The sequence below is a fragment of the Pavona decussata genome, unplaced genomic scaffold, assembly GCF_977016875.1.
Source record: "Pavona decussata unplaced genomic scaffold, jaPavDecu1.1 SCAFFOLD_78, whole genome shotgun sequence".
In the NCBI taxonomy this organism is placed as follows: Eukaryota; Metazoa; Cnidaria; class Anthozoa; order Scleractinia; family Agariciidae; genus Pavona; species Pavona decussata.
In genome coordinates, this window is record NW_028145496.1 from 2690891 (window position 1) to 2710776 (window position 19886).

A 19886-nucleotide genomic window follows, 5' to 3' on the forward strand; every position below is an offset into this window, starting at 1 on the left:
TGTGCAAAGGACTTCATTCTGAACAAGATGGCGGGAAAAGAGGAATGTGCTTGTTCTTCTTGTCTCGAAACAACTTAATACACTTGTCTGAGATGCGAAAGATTAAAAAAAAAAAAGAAAGAAAGAAAAAAAAGAATCTATTCTTGATGTGCACACCCACTTCAAACCGACAGAAACTTTTCAATACAGGCTATATCAAAGGAAAAGGGAGATCTTTGAAAGACGTACTCGTAAGAGCAAATTAGCTTTGAAGGTCATATTCTTCCTATCTCGACCAATAGGAGCCGAATTTGGCCTGTCTTCAATATTTTACCAAACAAGCTCTTCCATGTCAGAATTCATCTTTCCCGCCATTTTGAATCTTGTTGAGTAAAAACAACAGCCGCTGACCACGAAAATCTATTTTCTCACTTTAGCTTTAAGTTCGACTTCAGTTAGGTTCCACGTCTGAATCAACTGCCGAACTTTATTATTTGGGTCGACCTTAATAGGTATTAGGTTCGGCTCATTTAAAGTTCGACGTATGAACCAGGCCTGACGGTCGTAACTGGAATCCTAACTTACCAGCTGTATATTTTACTACTTTTTTGTTGTATTTTCCATACATATTACCTCTTAGATGCTCTCTTCAAGGTTGTGCGTGTTTCTCATATATTCATCAGAGATCTTTGACATTTAGCTATATGTATGTGCCCTTTTAGAAAACAGGATAAGATTAAGCATGACGACATGGCAAATGGAAGTGAGCAATCTGCACAATCTGAGGTGAGTGCTTTGTTTCGTAATGTTAGTTCTACTTTTAATGAGTTAAAAAAAAGACGATTTTTGCAAACTGTATGCTATGCAGTCAGATATCGTGGTGTGAAGTTAAGTAAACGTTCAATTTTGTGCTTTTATGTTCGTATGAAGCTACAGTACCGTATACATAGCTATGGCACTGGAAAACTGTATAGGTAATACCTTTATCTATAGCACATACTGTATAAATCATGAGCTGTTGCCTGAGAAGTTGTTCTCTTGTTACATGATTTAAGGATTTTCATCTTTGTTTGTTTGTTCAGCATTCATCTTTCGTCGTGTGTTGATGATGACATTTATTTGTTTTATCCGGGTTAGATTTTACATTTGGTCTGAATTGTGTTCACTATAACGAGGATTTCGTTATCGACATTTTTTGTATTTTAGACAGAGCTCTTCTTTCAAAAGAAAGAGTGGTTCTCTTTCTACTGTTTGTCTACTTTCATAATGTGAGCTGCCTGCAACATGTGGAGTACGGTAATCGTTGACGGAACACTCCTTGGGGCGTCTTTACAAGAGCGGATCATACGAGTACATCTCGTCCTTTGAATGTTTCTGCAGTTTGTCCAAGTTTCCAGCGTTGCCTTGGAAGGCGATCATCACCACTAAAATTGTGGCGTAGGTCGTGCCCGGTTCTTGTAAGCCATCAATTGAGTCACATACTTTCGTGCCCATCGTTTCCAAAAGCTGTCGGCCAACTTTTGACGGTTCCTCCATGCACGAAGAAAATTTTGTCGAGCTGCCCATCATATCCTTCGTCTTCAAAGCCATTGTCCGAAGGGGTTGACAATGATAACTTCAAACGAATTCCACTACCCTCAACCTTGCATTGCATGTTGCATCGCTCGAGACAACTTGCCAGCATTGCTGAACTGCTTTGTCAGCGTTCTTAAAGGATTTGAAATTGTCTGACCAAATCACGTCAATCTTGCCTCTTCTTGACATCATCCTTGTGAAAGCCAACAGAAATCTCTCGGTAGTCATGTTCCGTGTGAGCTCGAGATGCACCGCACGTGTTACACAACACGTAAACAAGCAGACATTTAAGCCTTCTGGCCCCGGTTCCTGGAAAGCCGATTAAACTATCCCCCAATTAACGATTAAACGACGATTAAATTTCTTATTCTTAGGATAACTAATCTAGGAATAAAGAACGTTCCTGAAAGCAGATTTATCCCTCGATTAACTAATCCTGGATTAGTGACGGTTCAAACCGGATTAACCAGTTTTTCGAATATCTGGCGCGAGACGTTTCCATTTCGCGCGGGAGAAAAAGTGAAGGAAAGGAAAATGGCAGAAAATGAAATTGAGATTAAGGCCGAGAGGAAAAGAAAACCAAATTTTTCCATCAACGAAATGTCGATCATAACAGACAGTGTGCGGAAAAATCTTCATATAATCCAGTCAAAATTGACAAATAACGTTACCAACAAGAAAAAAAATCAAATATGGGAAGAGATAACGAAAGACGTGAACGCGGTGGGAAAAGCCAATCGCACCGTTCAAGAGGTGAAGGACAAGTGGAAGAATCTCCACTCAACGGCGAAAAAGGAGTTCTCCACTTTCAACAAGGAGTCCAAGTAAACTGGTGGTGGACCCCCACCGAAGCAGCCCTCACAGTCAAGCGAGCAAATAATTGAAATCTTTGAAGACACACCCGCTTTTTCCGGCCTGAGTGGTTTCGAGACTGGCGGCGACGGAGGAGCTGGTGAGTAGTATGCAAATTTTTAGTGTTGCAAAATAAATGCTGGTCATGTGATTTCCTTGAAATGTATTGTCCGCCATGTTTTGTACGCGTTTACCGTTTGTCGGCTGGAAAGGTTTCAGTGGAGCCTGATACGCAAGTTAAAAGATAAGTAACTTGACTGTTAGGAAGAGGAAAATTTGTTTAAGCCAATTTTTAACCAAATGTCAGGTCAACATTGCAATCGATTTGAGACTCGCTACGTTCAAGCGATTATGTGACAGAAACTTCGTTTCGGTTGTTATGTATGTCGAAAAAGCTTGTAACTGTGAAAATCGTTTTATTTTTTTGTGAACCTCTGCACTAACTTACCTCAGTTCTCGGCAATTATTATTTTGGTCGGTTGATAAAACCTTACTCTAAGATTTCCAGTCGTCGGTTTTTGTGTACACAAGATTTGGATCATATGATTCTGCTAGTGTCACTTGTTGTGCAATAATTTGATATTTCTGTGATTTAACAAAGCCTTCATGAAACATAAATTGTGTTTTGAAATGCTCTCTAGGGGAAGATGCTTGTTTACCAGCCGAGTGTGCGACAAATTTTGATGATAGCAGTGAAGGAGTTGGTTCTTCCTCAGCCAAGCCTGCTGACGTGAAGTTTGCGCCGAAGAAGCCGCCGAAGAGAGTGAGCAGTGATGATGTGTTAAAAATGCAGTATGAATGTCTTTTTTGTCAAAAAGAAAACTTGCTCTTGAAAAAACAGAAACTGCAACTAGAAATACAGCTTTTGGAACAGCAAGTGAATGCCTCATTAGCTAGTGCATTGAATGTAGACTTTTTAGTTGCTGAGTAGGCTACATTGGAGCAAATATAAAGCTAGAGTCTGTCTCAGCTGTCTTACACTTCTGTCATGCTTAGCAATTTCCCACACCCATCAGTTTACCAGTATTTAGTTTGTTTTAATCAAATCCCATTTCAAATATTTATTTCTACTTTTGAAATAGGGATCAAGTTTGCAATTTATTGCGGCAGTTTTTAACTGAATGTAATCAGCACTCAGCTTCTTCAGCAATGTGTTGTTTGGAGATATTTTATTTGAATCAACCACGCTTTTCCATGGTCTACACTCATAGACCTTAAGAGCAGCTGCCTACAAGAATCAAGAACTGCAATTCAGCGACGACTTGGTCGAATCTCTCATATTTTGTCTGAACATACCCTGGGATTATCTATTTTTGAAAATCATGTTAAAAAGTGCCAAGGTATTTTATTTTTAGAGAAAATTGCAAGAGTTTGAAAATGCAGCCTACAACAACAACAATTTATTTTTATAAATTCAGTTTACATTAGGGGCTTGTCCCACAAATAGCCACAAAGCTAGTCGAGGCGGGACAAGATGAGCACGAGAACATAATAAAAAAAATTACAGTAAATTACAAACACGCTGGAAAACAGAAAAAAAAAAACTCTCTACAGTAGGTGTGGTCATGGGCGGATGAAAACGAGATTGAGATTTAATTTAGAGAAAATTACATAACAGAAACACTTTTATTTTAATGAAAATAAGCATCAGTTTCAAGGCCATTTTGAGCAGTGTGCACAAACCTTGTGCTTTTTAGAAAGCAGCCCGAGCAAAATTTGGAATGTTTATTGTATTAATTTTCTTGTGGGATGGTTGGTCTAGGATTTTGTAAAGTTTCAAGTTCGTTGGGTATTTCACAATGTGAATGGGGCCTCGTCCTTGGACCTAAATTTGCACAGTTTTCATCAGTCCATGACTGCACCTACAGTGTTAGTCACATTAGATGGGGCAGATCTTGCCACCCTACCCTCTCAATGTTGGTTAACAAGATTGGCCAGAAAAATGCCACAAAACAAGGTTGAGACGGGGGAGGGGAGCAGGAGGGGGACATTTTCGGCTTGGTTGTGAAGTGTCACAACTAAACTTGACTAGGACTGTAGACCGTATTTTCAAACTCCTGCAATTTTCTCTAAAAGTAAATATACCTTGGTACTTTTAAATATGATTTTTGAAAATAGTTAAAGTGTACCTAGCCCCCCAATTTTTTTCTCTTAAATAAATCTTTGCATCTGTTCGAAACATATTGCACTATTTGGCACTTTTTTCAACCAAATCTTGACTTTTTAAAGGCTGTAAGTTACAAAATCTAGCCATCATCTGTCCCATGACCGAGCTAGTAAGGGGCATGGGTCTATTCCTTACTTGACGTCACGAACTGATTTGCATTTATTGAGTCTTTGTGAAAATGCTTGCAAAGCAGTTTGTGACATCATGTAAGGAATAGACCCATGCCCCTCACTAGCTTGGTCATAGGACAGATGATGGCTAGATTTCGTAACTTTTACAGCCTATAAAAAGTCAAGATTTGGTTGAAAAAAGGCGCAAAAAGGCTCAATGCCTTTCAAACAGGTGCAAAGATTTATTTAAAAGAAAAAAAAATTGGGGTTAGGTGCACTTTAATCCAAGGGTATTTGAAGTAATTTGACCAAGTGGTCACTGAAATGCAGTTCTTGATCCTTACAGGCAGCCGCTCTTAAAATGATGTTGTAAAATGTTCAGAACGTAGGAAGCAGAACCACATTCCAGAGGCAAATTAGAGGATGAATCAGTGTAAAATTGCCCAAATGTGACAGTTTGTAAGATCACTTTGCATCTGTAAGATTGCATTTTTTTTTTTTTTTTGGAAAAATTATAGGATTTACAGTGCATTCAATTGTGACCTGAAAAATGCCTTTTGAATGGATCCATTCCTTTTGAAATTAATTTTACCCAAAAAATATTAATGTACTTAAGGATGGTGCCTACTAATACAAAAGTATTATGCACGGTTTATGACTATGCAGGAAAAGCAGATTTAAACAAGGGCTATTAGAATCCAAAAAGAAAATTAGGGTAACCACGCATTTTCCAGAGTTGTTAATAAGCAATAATAATAATAACAACAAAAATTAAAATACAAAGCAGTGTATGGCTCTTTTTTTCCAAATGGAAGCTTTTTTATCTCTTAAAAATGCATGGTTACCCCAAATTTTCTTTTCGGATAACAAGAGCACTTGCTAAGTTCTGCTTTCTCAGCTTAGTTTTAAACTTCATAAAAATACCCACCCATACGAAACCTGAGTATCTTGAGATGCACAGAACCAGGGCTCAAAGTTAGCGACCAGCTGGTCGCAAATGCGACTAGATTTTTTATTTTGCGCCTGAAAAATCATATGTGATCGCACTCACGCGCCTAAAACGCCCAAGTTCAGTGCGCCTGAATCGGGGCCACTTTGATTCCTTACCTGACAATTCTTGTTTACTCTGCCTGATTAAACACGAAACAGAAGCTTGAAATAATAAATTCAAATGTGGCCGTAACGCAATTAGGTTCCACATAATAAAGTTACACCGTTTTTCTTGCATCAGTGTGTGTTTTCTTCGTTGTTTCCTTAAGTTCATTTCTTGTCCGTGTTTCAACCCACCCCAGACTCTTCTCGGTTTTGTGACCGCACCGCTGACACGTACGAGTGAAGGCAACCTTCTGAAACACGTGCTTCTCGCACAATTTTTCGTTTTTCTGATATCAAAGGCCAAGCCTTAGGTCAAGCCAAAGTGTCAAGAATGTCTAAACAATCTGGGTTAAGAGACTTTTTTTCTTCAAGGTAAGAACAAGTGTTACGTATTTCCTGTGAATTTTATCTCAGTTAAATGAATGCCCCGTCAACATTAGCATAGAGAACGCTAATTTACATAAAGAAAATTTATTCTCAAACAGCCGGCCGCTGCCTTCCAACACGAATAATATTTCAACTACCCCAACCCCCAACTCCAATGATGTGACCTTTGTCCAAGATAACGAGGACGAGCCAGCCAGCAAGAAACGAAAAGTTTACAAGTTTCAGAGAGCGTGGTTGAAGGAATTCGACTGGTTAGAATGGGATGCAGAAAAAGAACTGATGCGCTGCAGTTACTGTAAAGCATTTCCAATGCATGCATCTTCATCCTTAGTCAAGGGATGCGACAACTTTAAGCGCGAAACACTTACCAAGCACTTGAAGAGTAAGAGCCACAATTATTGCAGGGACTGTTATTTAACCCGTAGTGGTAGTTCGAAAACAGAGCAAAAAGCACTTCCGGAAGTTTTGGCCAGGCAGGAAACAGCCCAGCAAGCGGATCTCCAACGAGCCCTTGAAATTAAATTCAACGTTGCTTATATGATAGCGAAAGAGGAACTCCCGTTTACAAAGTATCGGTCACTGCTTTTGCTACACAAAAAGAACGGAGTAGACATCAGCCCAACGTATGACAATGACGTCAAATGCGCAGAATTTATTTCTTCTATTTGTGAAAGCATGAAATCTGATCTTTGTGACCGGTTGAAATCAACAAGGTACACGTCTATCATCATTGACGGAGATACTGACATATCGGTCAAGGAATGCGAAATTGTTTATGTACGCATATTAGAAAATGGCAAGCCTGTCAACAGATTACTGGGTCAGCAAGAAGTGGAAAATGCCAATGTACTGCAGGTGATTACATTCACTTAAAATAATTTAAAATTGTAAAAAAATAAATAAGGCTTTAATGCAGGTCGCGCAACTGCGTCAATCTGGCAGTAAAAATTTAATTTTGCGGTAGCTATTAAATAAACGGTTGACGGTATCTATACAATCTTTTTGATTACTTTACGGTAGCTTTACGATGTAAGTTAGTATTAACTTTACGGAAACCTTGACTGGTTAACTTTACGACCGTTTTACGGTAACTGGACTATAACGTTACGCTAACCCAACTCATAGTAACTTTGAGAAACTTTAACATCGGAAAAACTTTAATACTATTGGAGAAACTTTAATAACATTTCATTAATAGCCGTACAATAACTTCATGCTAGTCTAGTTTTACTGCAAATCTAGATAGCGTTACATAGATTATGATAACCTTACGTAAATTTAAACTTTTCTTTTATATTTTACCAGGTGTACTAGCTGCAGTGAAGAGTGCATTTCGTGACCTTGCTGAAGATGGTCTTCCAAATTGGATGCAGAAGTTAGTTTCTCTTGCTTCAGATGGAGCCTCTGTTAACCTTGGAGTTCTCAATGGTGTGATTGAACTCATTAAGGCTGAAGTCGGCAACCATGTCATTCCATTCCATTGCATGGCACACAGGTACAGCTGTAGCTCACCCAGGTCATTTAAGTGTTAATTCTTCAAGTCGTATTGTTTAATTGAACTGGTTGACATGGTTTAAGAAATTGTGTCAAGGGCTTTTTTGTAAGACTATTGATATTAAAATATCTTGTTTTCACGACCACACCTTTTCAAAATTTCTTACAGGTTGGAACTCGCAATGCTAAGATGTCAGAAGGGGGTGCCAATGGTTGAAAAGCTGTATGATACCCTACATCTCGTCTGGAAGACCTATCACTACAGCGCGAAGTCTCGTCGTGAGCTGAATCATCTAGGGACCGAGTTGGGAGCCAATATACGTGTTGCAAGCAATGTTAAAGGTACACGTTGGGTACCCCATGTGCAGAGGGCATTAGAAGTGTTCTTGACAGGAATCCCAAAAGACGGAGACGTAAGTGAAGATGCTGGTCAGTTTGCCGCAACATTTGTCCACATGGAAAATCTTGCCGAGACCTCCAAAAATGCTGACATTAAGGGCAGAGCAAACAAGGTAAATACCTATTAGTTTACGCTGTCAGACTTTTATCCTGCAATTGTAGATTCGGTCGTACCCAAATCCTTTGTATAGTCTGTCGTGTTCCTACTTTCAAATCCTGCAGTTTCATTTTCTTGTCTCGTAGCTCGTGAAGACCATGAAGAAAGTGGATTTTGTCGCCTTCTGCCACTTCATTGCTGATATGTTTCAGATCATCTCTGAGCTAAGCAAGAGCCTACAAAAAAATGATTTGATACTACCTATGGCCATCACTGCTGTAAGAAGAACCGTGGACCAGCTGGAAAACCTCCTTGTGCGGCCAAAGAGGAATGGTCACTTGAGTACATTCCTAACTGCTCTCCAGGCTCAGATGGAAAGACAAGAGCATGATGACGATGATCAAGATGTGAATGAATGTGCCAAATTTCAGGTGAGCATTTGAATACATGGCTTCATTCTCTGAGGGAGGCACCATTTTCAGGAAGGCTTAATAGTTATGGTGTTACAGTCCCTAAGTTTTTTTTTGTAATGACTTTAGGGAATAACTTTGTCTGGTGATGCTAAAGACCTTGCAGAGCAGACCATTCACCACCCTCAGCTTGAACGGCACATAAGGCAGACAGTGCAAGTTACTGTACAGGAAATACGTCAACGATTCTCCGCCTTGCTTGGTGATACTGGCAACAAGGAAGGAGGTGCACCTGAAGCTGTAAGATGCCTAAACATGGTCTTTAGCCATGATAGTTGGCCAGAGAGCTCTACAAGCCTTACGTTGTTTGGTGAAAACGAGATTGAATTTCTTCTGTCGTACTTTCAAAGGATACTGGTAAGGTAAGTAACAGTCAAAGTCTTCCAAACATAAAAATTGAAATAACAAGTGATTAGATTGGCGTTACTACACAACAATACTTGTTTACTCTCTAAAGAATTTCAAGTAAAGATTCTCTACTCTCATCATTTTCATTAGAAATGGTTGTGACACTACAAGAATTCAACCCGAGTTTGCCAATTTCAAGACGCTAGTCCGTGGTTCCTTTCAGGACAAATCATTCTCTGCCCTCTGGCAAGTTATGTTCACAAAAGATCCCTACAAGGAGGATTTCAAGGTATTACTCAGGGCATGCAAAGTACCGGTAATATGGTTTTATATTTTGTTCTTCAGTACTAATGGAATCAAATTATATGCCTTGACAAACTGTTTTACTTTAAGTTTTATTTTCTTTAGAACCTGTTACATCTGGCAGAAATTATGTTGGTTATTCCAATAAGCAGTGCTCAGTGTGAGCGAGGATTTTCTGCCCAGAAGAGAATCAAATCAGATGTGAGAAGTAGTCTCCATGTGTCCACAACAGAAGACCTCATCCGCATCAGCATGGAAGGGCCAGAGTTGGAGGAATTCAACCCATCTCCAGCAGTTGTAAAGTGGTTCAACAGTGGGCAGAGATCAAGGCGACCTAACCTTGCCTACAGAAAGTGGCCAGATGAATTAATTTCAGTTGGTGATCCGTGGGACTTGAAGGATTTCGTCTGATTCATCATCGAGAGGAATCAATGACGATATTCCTTACCTTCGTTTTGTCTTATTATCTTGTTGAAAGTACCATAGCATGTAACAGTATTATTGCTATCTCAAACGTACAGTTAGAAACTGAAAGAAACAAACACATGATTGAAATAAAAGATTACTGTGTTGATTAACGGTACCAGTATTTTGTTTTACTGGTGCTACCAGTATTTTACGTTGTGCTCCTAAGATTTTTAGCTGCGCGCCTAAAATTTCGGCAGTGCGCCTAGAAATCTACACCTGGTAGCACAGGTGCTCCCAAAGCCAAAAATAAACTTTGAGCCCTGAGAACGTATGTGCAGTAACAAAAGTAGGCACCTTCCTTTTTAAGTTTTGACCTCGGCAATGAGCACCTTCCAGCTCAATCAGTAATGGTTCAAACAAAATAAGGAGAGACCAATATTAAACTGAAATGTAAAATTGGACACTGCAGATACCAACAGCTGCAATAAATGAGGAGAGACTGATGGAGTTGAATGGTTTTTAAAAAGTCACAAATCTAAGTTGAAAGACTTGTAACATAACAGTTAGCTTGAAATGCTGTTTGGAATCAAATTATTATAAACAGCACAAGGCATGATTGATTGAGGATATAGTTTCTTTTATTTTAATCTTGCAATAATTATTATGTTAATTACATTATTGTGGTCTTAAAATTCCATTGTTTAAGTTTTTATTGATGTTTGTGGAGCAAATTTGCTTGCAGCCACATTGTAAAGGAAACCTCCACTCTTGAAATAATTTAATGTCAAATTGTTGGTTAATTTGTTGAATAACATAGAAATAATATATCTGTGCTAGACAATTGACAATCAAGTTCTGTTTTGTGACAAAACAGAATTTGATTATCGCCTTTTTTCTATTTTAAATTTTCTGGGCACTGCCACATTGGATTTCATGACGTAATACGGTTGCTCAATTATTGTTTCACACAAAAGACCTTCTGCTGACACTGACAATAGTGGCAGCGACCAGCCATTTTATAATAGAAAATAGGTGATAATCATATCTAATTTTTAGCACACTTGAATTCATACTCTATTTCTGACAATTAACTGTTAATTTGTTATCGGAGTGGAGATTCCCTTTAAGTTAATTGGTTTTCAACTGTACAGAGTTAATGATTATAAATGAAACAACAAATGAAACATATAATAAACTTCAATTGAAACTAAAACTTTCAAGTTAATTTTAAGTCTTGCTGTGTCAATAGGTGTTGCAAATGATAACTTTTTCAAAGGGAAAACATGGAACCCCTTCTCTCTAATAATGGAAGTGGACAATCTTTGTATTCTTGAGATTAATAGTTTAATGCTGGATCACTTGGAGAACCATTGTATCTGTCTTTGTTGAATAAATTGTAGGCCTAATGTAAGGAATAAGGACAATCCCACCACTCCCCCCCCCAAATTAGACCTTAAAATTTTTACCTTATTTCTTCAGTTGTGCCCATAAGATTCATGTTAGAAACCTACTAAAAAAGTAATAATTGACCACAGTAGTTGAAACACCACTAATATGGTAAGAACAATCTACATGAGATTTCATTTTGATTTTCCAAACCAACATCGCAAGGTGGGAGGGGAAGGGAAGCCCTATCTTGTGAACCATGTTCCAACAGAATGTAGCTCCATTTTCCCCTGGATTTTTTTTACTGTTTGTTGAAAATCAAGGACATGATCCTAAAATGGTTGTAGGTCTGTCATAGCCTAGACCCTTTAATTTTAACTCTCATAGATCCCTTTTTCATAGATTCACAAAATTAACGTTAAAATATATACAGTCTTACTGTCAAATTCAGTAAACGATGAACACAGGTCATGATGCCACTAAACATTCCCAAAATATTTCAGGTGTTCACATTTCACTAAGTTTGACAGTAAATCAGTCTGTTGAAACAATAAATTTAGAAAAATGTATTACAAATATAGTCTCTGACAGCCTTTCCATTTTCTTGGCCATGATATGGGGCAATGTCTGGCTGGTCTTCATCCTGAAGAAGGCCATTGATTGGCTCGTTTCTCAGTACTGCAATGTTATGCAGCACTGCACATGCACCCATCAATTGGCAGGTCTTTTCGGGTTCCATTCTGACTTCAGAGTGAAGCAAATGAAAACGGCGCTTCCACCAGCCAAAGGCTTGTTCGATGGCCACTCTTGTTCCTGTGTGGGCTTTGTTGTATGCCTCCTCTTTTGCAGTGGTTGGGTTGAGATACGGGGTCATGAGATAGGGTTTACATGGATACCCACTATCTCCCAGGAGCAAACCATCTTCTATTGAGTGGGGCTGACTCTCTAATTTCTGGCCAATGTGAGAGTTGCTGAAGACAAAGCTGTCGTGGGTGCTCCCAGGCCATCTTGCAACAATGTTTGTAAACATGCCTTTAAAAAAAATCCAATCATAAGTTGTGCTGTACACGTGTTTTTCCAGGATTATAAAGCCATGATAATACTTCATTACTTGGTGATAATATAGACAAGAGGTGTCTGTTGTTCATTGGGTTACCCTCTTTCAACAAAAACAGTTTTTTTTTTCTGTAAAGGACTCCTTAAATTGTTCACACAACTCTATATGAGGAAAAAATGCTTTTAGAAGAAACTATGTAACCTTATCCAACTTCTCAAAAGATTGCTTGAACCACCGCCACCACCCCCTCCCCCTGGTTGACAATTTTCCTACTTTGGAAATACGTACAATGTTATTATAACTGAGTCACTTATTTCGCTTTGTGTTCCTTACCTTTATGGTTGCAAACTGCTTGTACATTTACAGGGCTCAAAGTTTATTTTTGGCTTTGGGAGCACCTGTGCTACCAGGTGTAGATTTCTAGGCGCACTGCCGAAATTTTAGGCGCGCAGCTAAAAATCTTAGGAGCACAACGTAAAATACTGGTAGCACCAGTAAAACAAAATACTGGTACCGTTAATCAACACAGTAATCTTTTATTTCAATCATGTGTTTGTTTCTTTCAGTTTCTAACTGTACGTTTGAGATAGCAATAATACTGTTACATGCTATGGTACTTTCAACAAGATAATAAGACAAAACGAAGGTAAGGAATATCGTCATTGATTCCTCTCGATGATGAATCAGACGAAATCCTTCAAGTCCCACGGATCACCAACTGAAATTAATTCATCTGGCCACTTTCTGTAGGCAAGGTTAGGTCGCCTTGATCTCTGCCCACTGTTGAACCACTTTACAACTGCTGGAGATGGGTTGAATTCCTCCAACTCTGGCCCTTCCATGCTGATGCGGATGAGGTCTTCTGTTGTGGACACATGGAGACTACTTCTCACATCTGATTTGATTCTCTTCTGGGCAGAAAATCCTCGCTCACACTGAGCACTGCTTATTGGAATAACCAACATAATTTCTGCCAGATGTAACAGGTTCTAAAGAAAATAAAACTTAAAGTAAAACAGTTTGTCAAGGCATATAATTTGATTCCATTAGTACTGAAGAACAAAATATAAAACCATATTACCGGTACTTTGCATGCCCTGAGTAATACCTTGAAATCCTCCTTGTAGGGATCTTTTGTGAACATAACTTGCCAGAGGGCAGAGAATGATTTGTCCTGAAAGGAACCACGGACTAGCGTCTTGAAATTGGCAAACTCGGGTTGAATTCTTGTAGTGTCACAACCATTTCTAATGAAAATGATGAGAGTAGAGAATCTTTACTTGAAATTCTTTAGAGAGTAAACAAGTATTGTTGTGTAGTAACGCCAATCTAATCACTTGTTATTTCAATTTTTATGTTTGGAAGACTTTGACTGTTACTTACCTTACCAGTATCCTTTGAAAGTACGACAGAAGAAATTCAATCTCGTTTTCACCAAACAACGTAAGGCTTGTAGAGCTCTCTGGCCAACTATCATGGCTAAAGACCATGTTTAGGCATCTTACAGCTTCAGGTGCACCTCCTTCCTTGTTGCCAGTATCACCAAGCAAGGCGGAGAATCGTTGACGTATTTCCTGTACAGTAACTTGCACTGTCTGCCTTATGTGCCGTTCAAGCTGAGGGTGGTGAATGGTCTGCTCTGCAAGGTCTTTAGCATCACCAGACAAAGTTATTCCCTAAAGTCATTACAAAAAAAAACTTAGGGACTGTAACACCATAACTATTAAGCCTTCCTGAAAATGGTGCCTCCCTCAGAGAATGAAGCCATGTATTCAAATGCTCACCTGAAATTTGGCACATTCATTCACATCTTGATCATCGTCATCATGCTCTTGTCTTTCCATCTGAGCCTGGAGAGCAGTTAGGAATGTACTCAAGTGACCATTCCTCTTTGGCCGCACAAGGAGGTTTTCCAGCTGGTCCACGGTTCTTCTTACAGCAGTGATGGCCATAGGTAGTATCAAATCATTTTTTTGTAGGCTCTTGCTTAGCTCAGAGATGATCTGAAACATATCAGCAATGAAGTGGCAGAAGGCGACAAAATCCACTTTCTTCATGGTCTTCACGAGCTACGAGACAAGAAAATGAAACTGCAGGATTTGAAAGTAGGAACACGACAGACTATACAAAGGATTTGGGTACGACCGAATCTACAATTGCAGGATAAAAGTCTGACAGCGTAAACTAATAGGTATTTACCTTGTTTGCCCTGCCCTTAATGTCAGCATTTTTGGAGGTCTCGGCAAGATTTTCCATGTGGACAAATGTTGCGGCAAACTGACCAGCATCTTCACTTACGTCTCCGTCTTTTGGGATTCCTGTCAAGAACACTTCTAATGCCCTCTGCACATGGGGTACCCAACGTGTACCTTTAACATTGCTTGCAACACGTATATTGGCTCCCAACTCGGTCCCTAGATGATTCAGCTCACGACGAGACTTCGCGCTGTAGTGATAGGTCTTCCAGACGAGATGTAGGGTATCATACAGCTTTTCAACCATTGGCACCCCCTTCTGACATCTTAGCATTGCGAGTTCCAACCTGTAAGAAATTTTGAAAAGGTGTGGTCGTGAAAACAAGATATTTTAATATCAATAGTCTTACAAAAAAGCCCTTGACACAATTTCTTAAACCATGTCAACCAGTTCAATTAAACAATACGACTTGAAGAATTAACACTTAAATGACCTGGGTGAGCTACAGCTGTACCTGTGTGCCATGCAATGGAATGGAATGACATGGTTGCCGACTTCAGCCTTAATGAGTTCAATCACACCATTGCGAACTCCAAGGTTAACAGAGGCTCCATCTGAAGCAAGAGAAACTAACTTCTGCATCCAATTTGGAAGACCATCTTCAGCAAGGTCACGAAATGCACTCTTCACTGCAGCTAGTACACCTGGTAAAATATAAAAGAAAAGTTTAAATTTACGTAAGGTTATCATAATCTATGTAACGCTATCTAGATTTGCAGTAAAACTAGACTAGCATGAAGTTATTGTACGGCTATTAATGAAATGTTATTAAAGTTTCTCCAATAGTATTAAAGTTTTTCCGATGTTAAAGTTTCTCAAAGTTACTATGAGTTGGGTTAGCGTAACGTTATAGTCCAGTTACCGTAAAACGGTCGTAAAGTTAACCAGTCAAGGTTTCCGTAAAGTTAATACTAACTTACATCGTAAAGCTACCGTAAAGTAATCAAAAAGATTGTATAGATACCGTCAACCGTTTATTTAATAGCTACCGCAAAATTAAATTTTTACTGCCAGATTGACGCAGTTGCGCGACCTGCATTAAAGCCTTATTTATTTTTTTACAATTTTAAATTATTTTAAGTGAATGTAATCACCTGCAGTACATTGGCATTTTCCACTTCTTGCTGACCCAGTAATCTGTTGACAGGCTTGCCATTTTCTAATATGCGTACATAAACAATTTCGCATTCCTTGACCGATATGTCAGTATCTCCGTCAATGATGATAGACGTGTACCTTGTTGATTTCAACCGGTCACAAAGATCAGATTTCATGCTTTCACAAATAGAAGAAATAAATTCTGCGCATTTGACGTCATTGTCATACGTTGGGCTGATGTCTACTCCGTTCTTTTTGTGTAGCAAAAGCAGTGACCGATACTTTGTAAACGGGAGTTCCTCTTTCGCTATCATATAAGCAACGTTGAATTTAATTTCAAGGGCTCGTTGGAGATCCGCTTGCTGGGCTGTTTCCTGCCTGGCCAAAACTTCCGGAAGTGCTTTTTGCTCTGTTTTCGAACTACCACTACGGGTTAAATAACAGTCCCTGCAATAATTGTGGCTCTTACTCTTCAAGTGCTTGGTAAGTGTTTCGCGCTTAAAGTTGTCGCATCCCTTGACTAAGGATGAAGATGCATGCATTGAAAATGCTTTACAGTAACTGCAGCGCATCAGTTCTTTTTCTGCATCCCATTCTAACCAGTCGAATTCCTTCAACCACGCTCTCTGAAACTTGTAAACTTTTCGTTTCTTGCTGGCTGGCTCGTCCTCGTTATCTTGGACAAAGGTCACATCATTGGAGTTGGGGGTTGGGGTAGTTGAAATATTATTCGTGTTGGAAGGCAGCGGCCGGCTGTTTGAGAATAAATTTTCTTTATGTAAATTAGCGTTCTCTATGCTAATGTTGACGGGGCATTCATTTAACTGAGATAAAATTCACAGGAAATACGTAACACTTGTTCTTACCTTGAAGAAAAAAAGTCTCTTAACCCAGATTGTTTAGACATTCTTGACACTTTGGCTTGACCTAAGGCTTGGCCTTTGATATCAGAAAAACGAAAAATTGTGCGAGAAGCACGTGTTTCAGAAGGTTGCCTTCACTCGTACGTGTCAGCGGTACGGTCACAAAACCGAGAAGAGTCTGGGGTGGGTTGAAACACGGACAAGAAATGAACTTGAGGAAACAACGAAGAAAACACACACTGATGCAAGAAAAACGGTGTAACTTTATTATGTGGAACCTAATTGCGTTACGGCCACATTTGAATTTATTATTTCAAGCTTCTGTTTCGTGTTTAATCAGGCAGAGTAAACAAGAATTGTCAGGTAAGGAATCAAAGTGGCCCCGATTCAGGCGCACTGAACTTGGGCGTTTTAGGCGCGTGAGTGCGATCACATATGATTTTTCAGGCGCAAAATAAAAAATCTAGTCGCATTTGCGACCAGCTGGTCGCTAACTTTGAGCCCTGATTTATTGAATGAAATCCTTTTCGATTTACGAAGTCGTTCTCGTTCGCGGTAGGTGCCTGAATCCTCACATGGGTCCCGTCGACGCAACCAATTACACCAGGGAACCCTCCCTTGTCATAAAACCCTCGCTTGACTTCTCGTAGTTCGGCGGGAGACGGCCACAAAATGAACTCATTTTGCTTCTGGGCCAGCGCAAGCGAGACATCTTTTACCGCCCTTGAGACGGAGGATTTCGGAAGGCCGACGGTGTCACCGATCAGTTGTAGAAAGCTGCCGCTCGCAAAGAAACGCAGCGCTACAAGAATTTGTTGTGTCGGCGACAGCGCATGGTTTCTCTTTGTCTGTCGCTGCAGATCGTTTTTAAGGATTTCCGTGAGAAACTCAATGGAATCTCGGCCAAATCTGTATCTGCTCCGAAGTTCCTCGTCTGAAACGTCCTCAAGAAAAATTTCGTGCTGACGAAACTTTCTTTCGCGTATTTTTGAAGGAATTACCGGGATTAGTAAGTCCGCCATTTTGTTTGTTTTGATCAACTTTATTCCCCGATTAGTGAGTTAATCGACCTCGCTAGGTGTGTTAAATTTAACCCTTAGTTTATCCCTTGGATAGTACTAATCGGGCTTTCAGGAACAGAAACTAACCGTGTGTTAAATTTTATTCCTGGGTTAAGGCGATTTAATCCTCGATTAGCGCTAATCGGCTTTCCAGGAACCGGGGCCTGAGCTTCATGTAACTCGTTCCTGATATATCAAGGTCCCATAAAATTAATTTCAGTATGTGTGAACGGCGAGGATGTTACGACGCGTTCCTCCGGGAGTGGAGCCATCTTTTTCATGTGAGCGATGGTCTTGAAAAACCAGCAGGTGCAACACTGAGTGATTACTTTTTTCATTGCACTTCTTCCTTGATTGTATGATCCAGTACACTTGCCTTAAATTTGTGAGGGTTTGATTACTTCCCGCGTAATTGCTTATCATGAGCCTCCTGAATTAACAAGACTACAAATCGGTTTTGGTGAGGAAGAATGACTCGTGAATTCTTCTGCCAACTTTGATTAGCCCTGTCTCCCTGTCAAGAAATGGAGATAAATTGTTGTGCTTTTTTTTCTTTGGTTAACTTTTCTGAACCTTGGAGGTACGTAAGTTCCTCTTGGAAATCTTTACTCTGTGTACTTTAAAAGAGAACCTTAGCATCGTCCAATTCCACCACTGATAATACTCCGGTCTTTCTTTCGCTGCGTGAGCCTCTACCTTTTTTTGAAATCGTAGAATGTATGCAGTTACTTTGAGCAGCTTTCGCAGAAAAGAAAACTTCTCTCTCTCAATTACTGCTTGTGAGTTGTGAAGAATGTTAACTTTCATCACCGACACTGTTTTCTCTTCCTCTTGTATACTGAAACTTTTGGCAATCTTTAAACTCAAGTCTCGTGGCTGTTGATCGTTAATCGTCAGGAATTTCGTTCATTACGTCTTCTGAATTACTTGTCCATTTGGCCTGTTGAACCCCTCTGAGAGTCACAAGTTGAGTTCGTTTGCAATGGCAGCACCTAGCCTGTGGAACGATTTACCAGAACATTTACGAGACTGCGGCAACATCACCCAATTTAAGGCGCTACTTAAGACACCTTTTTACTATGGCATTCACTCCTGATTGATTTTTCTTTTTTTAAGTAGTTTTATATTCAGTTTTTTTACATTTTACTTTTAATCACAACTTATTATAATCGAAGTAATACTCCTATTGTTAAACATATAGACATAAAATGACTTATATCGTAAATATAGTAGAAAGGTAGATGTAGAATATGTAGAGGATTCGTCATTTCAATATTGCTGTCACACGTAATATATATACATATTGTGCTTTTGTAATTATTGTAATGCGCATTTGATCATCTTGTCATGGAAAATGCGCAATATAAGCGAATAAATTATTATTATTATTAATTATTACAATACAATGACTTTGTAATCTTATTTATCTCCTGAGCAAAGGTTGTCAACAAAGAAGTCATCTTTAGCAACCAGCGATGCTTGAGGGAATTTCTCTTTATTCTTCTCTGCGTGATGTGTTGTTGTCGCTATTGCCAAAAACGGACATGGCTTGGCTCCAAAAAGCAAAGTTACCATTCGCATGAATCGTGGGTGAATGTCAGAGTTCATATCACTCCAAAGGTAACAGAAGACATCACGATCTTCTTCTCTGAGTTTCGCTTGTAGGTACATTTTCCGAATATCAGCCATTATTACAACACGATGCTCTCTAAAACGTAGCAGGACATTAACAATTTCTGGCAGAAGTACTGGGCCCGTTTTTAGGCAGTCATTTAAAGAAGTGCCATTTTCAGTTTTAGCTGATGCATTGAATACTATCCGATGCTCAGCTGTTTCTCGCTCGGTCTGATCACGGCGTGATGGGGCACATTATAAATGGAACGATCGTCCTTTGGTGTTATTTCCTCGAATTGGAATTCCTCTGAGTGACCTTCAGCTTTGTACTTTTGGATTGCTTCTTGGTATTCTCTTTGAAGTGCAGGATTTCTTCTCGATTTCCTCTCAGTTTGCTCTTATCGTGCCATGGCTTGGACCACCGCTGCTTTAAATTGATCCCAAAGACTAACCCGCCCAGTCGGTGATGGACCCGAAAATGTCGGCAATGGAATTTTTGGCAGCTTTATGTTTGCTGAATTTGCTCCAGATCCCGAAGCGCCATCATCAAAAGTTTGCTTCGAGTCGCCGCTTTCCTGTTTTGGATACGACACGATACATCTGCTCTGTGCGTCGATTATGCTCCTTTGGTAGTCCATAAATCGCTTCGACTCCACATCAATAGATTCATCATCTACATACTCCTCTATTTCGTTTTGTTAGGACTTCAGTTCTCCAGACAAGCTTTCCAAATTTCTCAACCCTAGTTCTAACGACTGCGTTTTGTTACACTGAATGGCTTCATCGATTTCGTTAATAACTTGAGTCACTCTACGTCTCAGCAACTTCCCTTTTCTTCCGTATTTTTTCCGATGTTCCCGCCAGATC

The 19886-nt window shown here is 39.5% G+C and overlaps 3 protein-coding genes across 3 annotated transcripts; 2 read left to right on the forward strand and 1 right to left on the reverse strand.

Annotated features, from left to right (window-relative positions):
• The first annotated feature begins 2246 nt into the window (after nt 1–2246).
• On the forward strand, nt 2247–4112 carry LOC146476339 (uncharacterized). The gene is made up of 3 exons (XM_085114680.1): nt 2247–2378; nt 2714–2804; nt 3048–4112. Exons 1-3 carry the CDS (start codon nt 2247–2249, stop codon nt 3335–3337), a joined length of 513 nt encoding a protein of 170 aa, XP_084970806.1. The 3' UTR covers nt 3338–4112.
• Nucleotides 4113–5984: 1872 nt separating this feature from the next.
• Nucleotides 5985–9843, forward strand: LOC146476340 (zinc finger protein 862-like). Its single transcript, XM_085114928.1, has 7 exons — nt 5985–7012; nt 7465–7660; nt 7829–8171; nt 8302–8586; nt 8695–8987; nt 9124–9262; nt 9382–9843. The coding sequence occupies exons 1-7, from the start codon at nt 6445–6447 to the stop codon at nt 9685–9687; spliced, it is 2130 nt and encodes a 709-aa protein (XP_084971054.1). The 5' UTR covers nt 5985–6444; the 3' UTR covers nt 9688–9843.
• A 2642-nt stretch (nt 9844–12485) lies between these two features.
• LOC146476341 (zinc finger protein 862-like) lies at nt 12486–16053 on the reverse strand. The gene is made up of 7 exons (XM_085114927.1): nt 15486–16053; nt 14838–15033; nt 14327–14669; nt 13912–14196; nt 13511–13803; nt 13236–13374; nt 12486–13116 (listed from the first exon to the last, which is right to left on the reverse strand). Exons 1-7 carry the CDS (start codon nt 16051–16053, stop codon nt 12811–12813), a joined length of 2130 nt encoding a protein of 709 aa, XP_084971053.1. The 3' UTR covers nt 12486–12810.
• Between the last annotated feature and the right edge of the window lie 3833 nt (nt 16054–19886).

Bases quoted from the DNA above. Each gene is read 5' to 3' on its own strand.
- LOC146476339 (XM_085114680.1), top strand. From the start codon at position 2,247: ATGGGAAGAGATAACGAAAGACGTGAACGCGGTGGGAAAAGCCAATCG. The intron at 2,379-2,713 runs GTAAACTGGTGG...ACCAAATGTCAG, and splicing joins ACTTTCAACAAGGAGTCCAA to GTCAACATTGCAATCGATTT. The intron at 2,805-3,047 runs GTAACTGTGAAA...AATGCTCTCTAG, and splicing joins TATGTATGTCGAAAAAGCTT to GGGAAGATGCTTGTTTACCA.
- LOC146476340 (XM_085114928.1), top strand. From the start codon at position 6,445: ATGCGCTGCAGTTACTGTAAAGCATTTCCAATGCATGCATCTTCATCC. The intron at 7,013-7,464 runs TACTGCAGGTGA...TCTTTTATATTT, and splicing joins AGAAGTGGAAAATGCCAATG to TACCAGGTGTACTAGCTGCA. The intron at 8,172-8,301 runs GTAAATACCTAT...CTTGTCTCGTAG, and splicing joins TTAAGGGCAGAGCAAACAAG to CTCGTGAAGACCATGAAGAA.
- LOC146476341 (XM_085114927.1), bottom strand. From the start codon at position 16,053: ATGCGCTGCAGTTACTGTAAAGCATTTTCAATGCATGCATCTTCATCC. The intron at 14,197-14,326 runs GTAAATACCTAT...CTTGTCTCGTAG, and splicing joins TTAAGGGCAGGGCAAACAAG to CTCGTGAAGACCATGAAGAA. The intron at 13,117-13,235 runs GTATTACTCAGG...TATTTTCTTTAG, and splicing joins CCTACAAGGAGGATTTCAAG to AACCTGTTACATCTGGCAGA.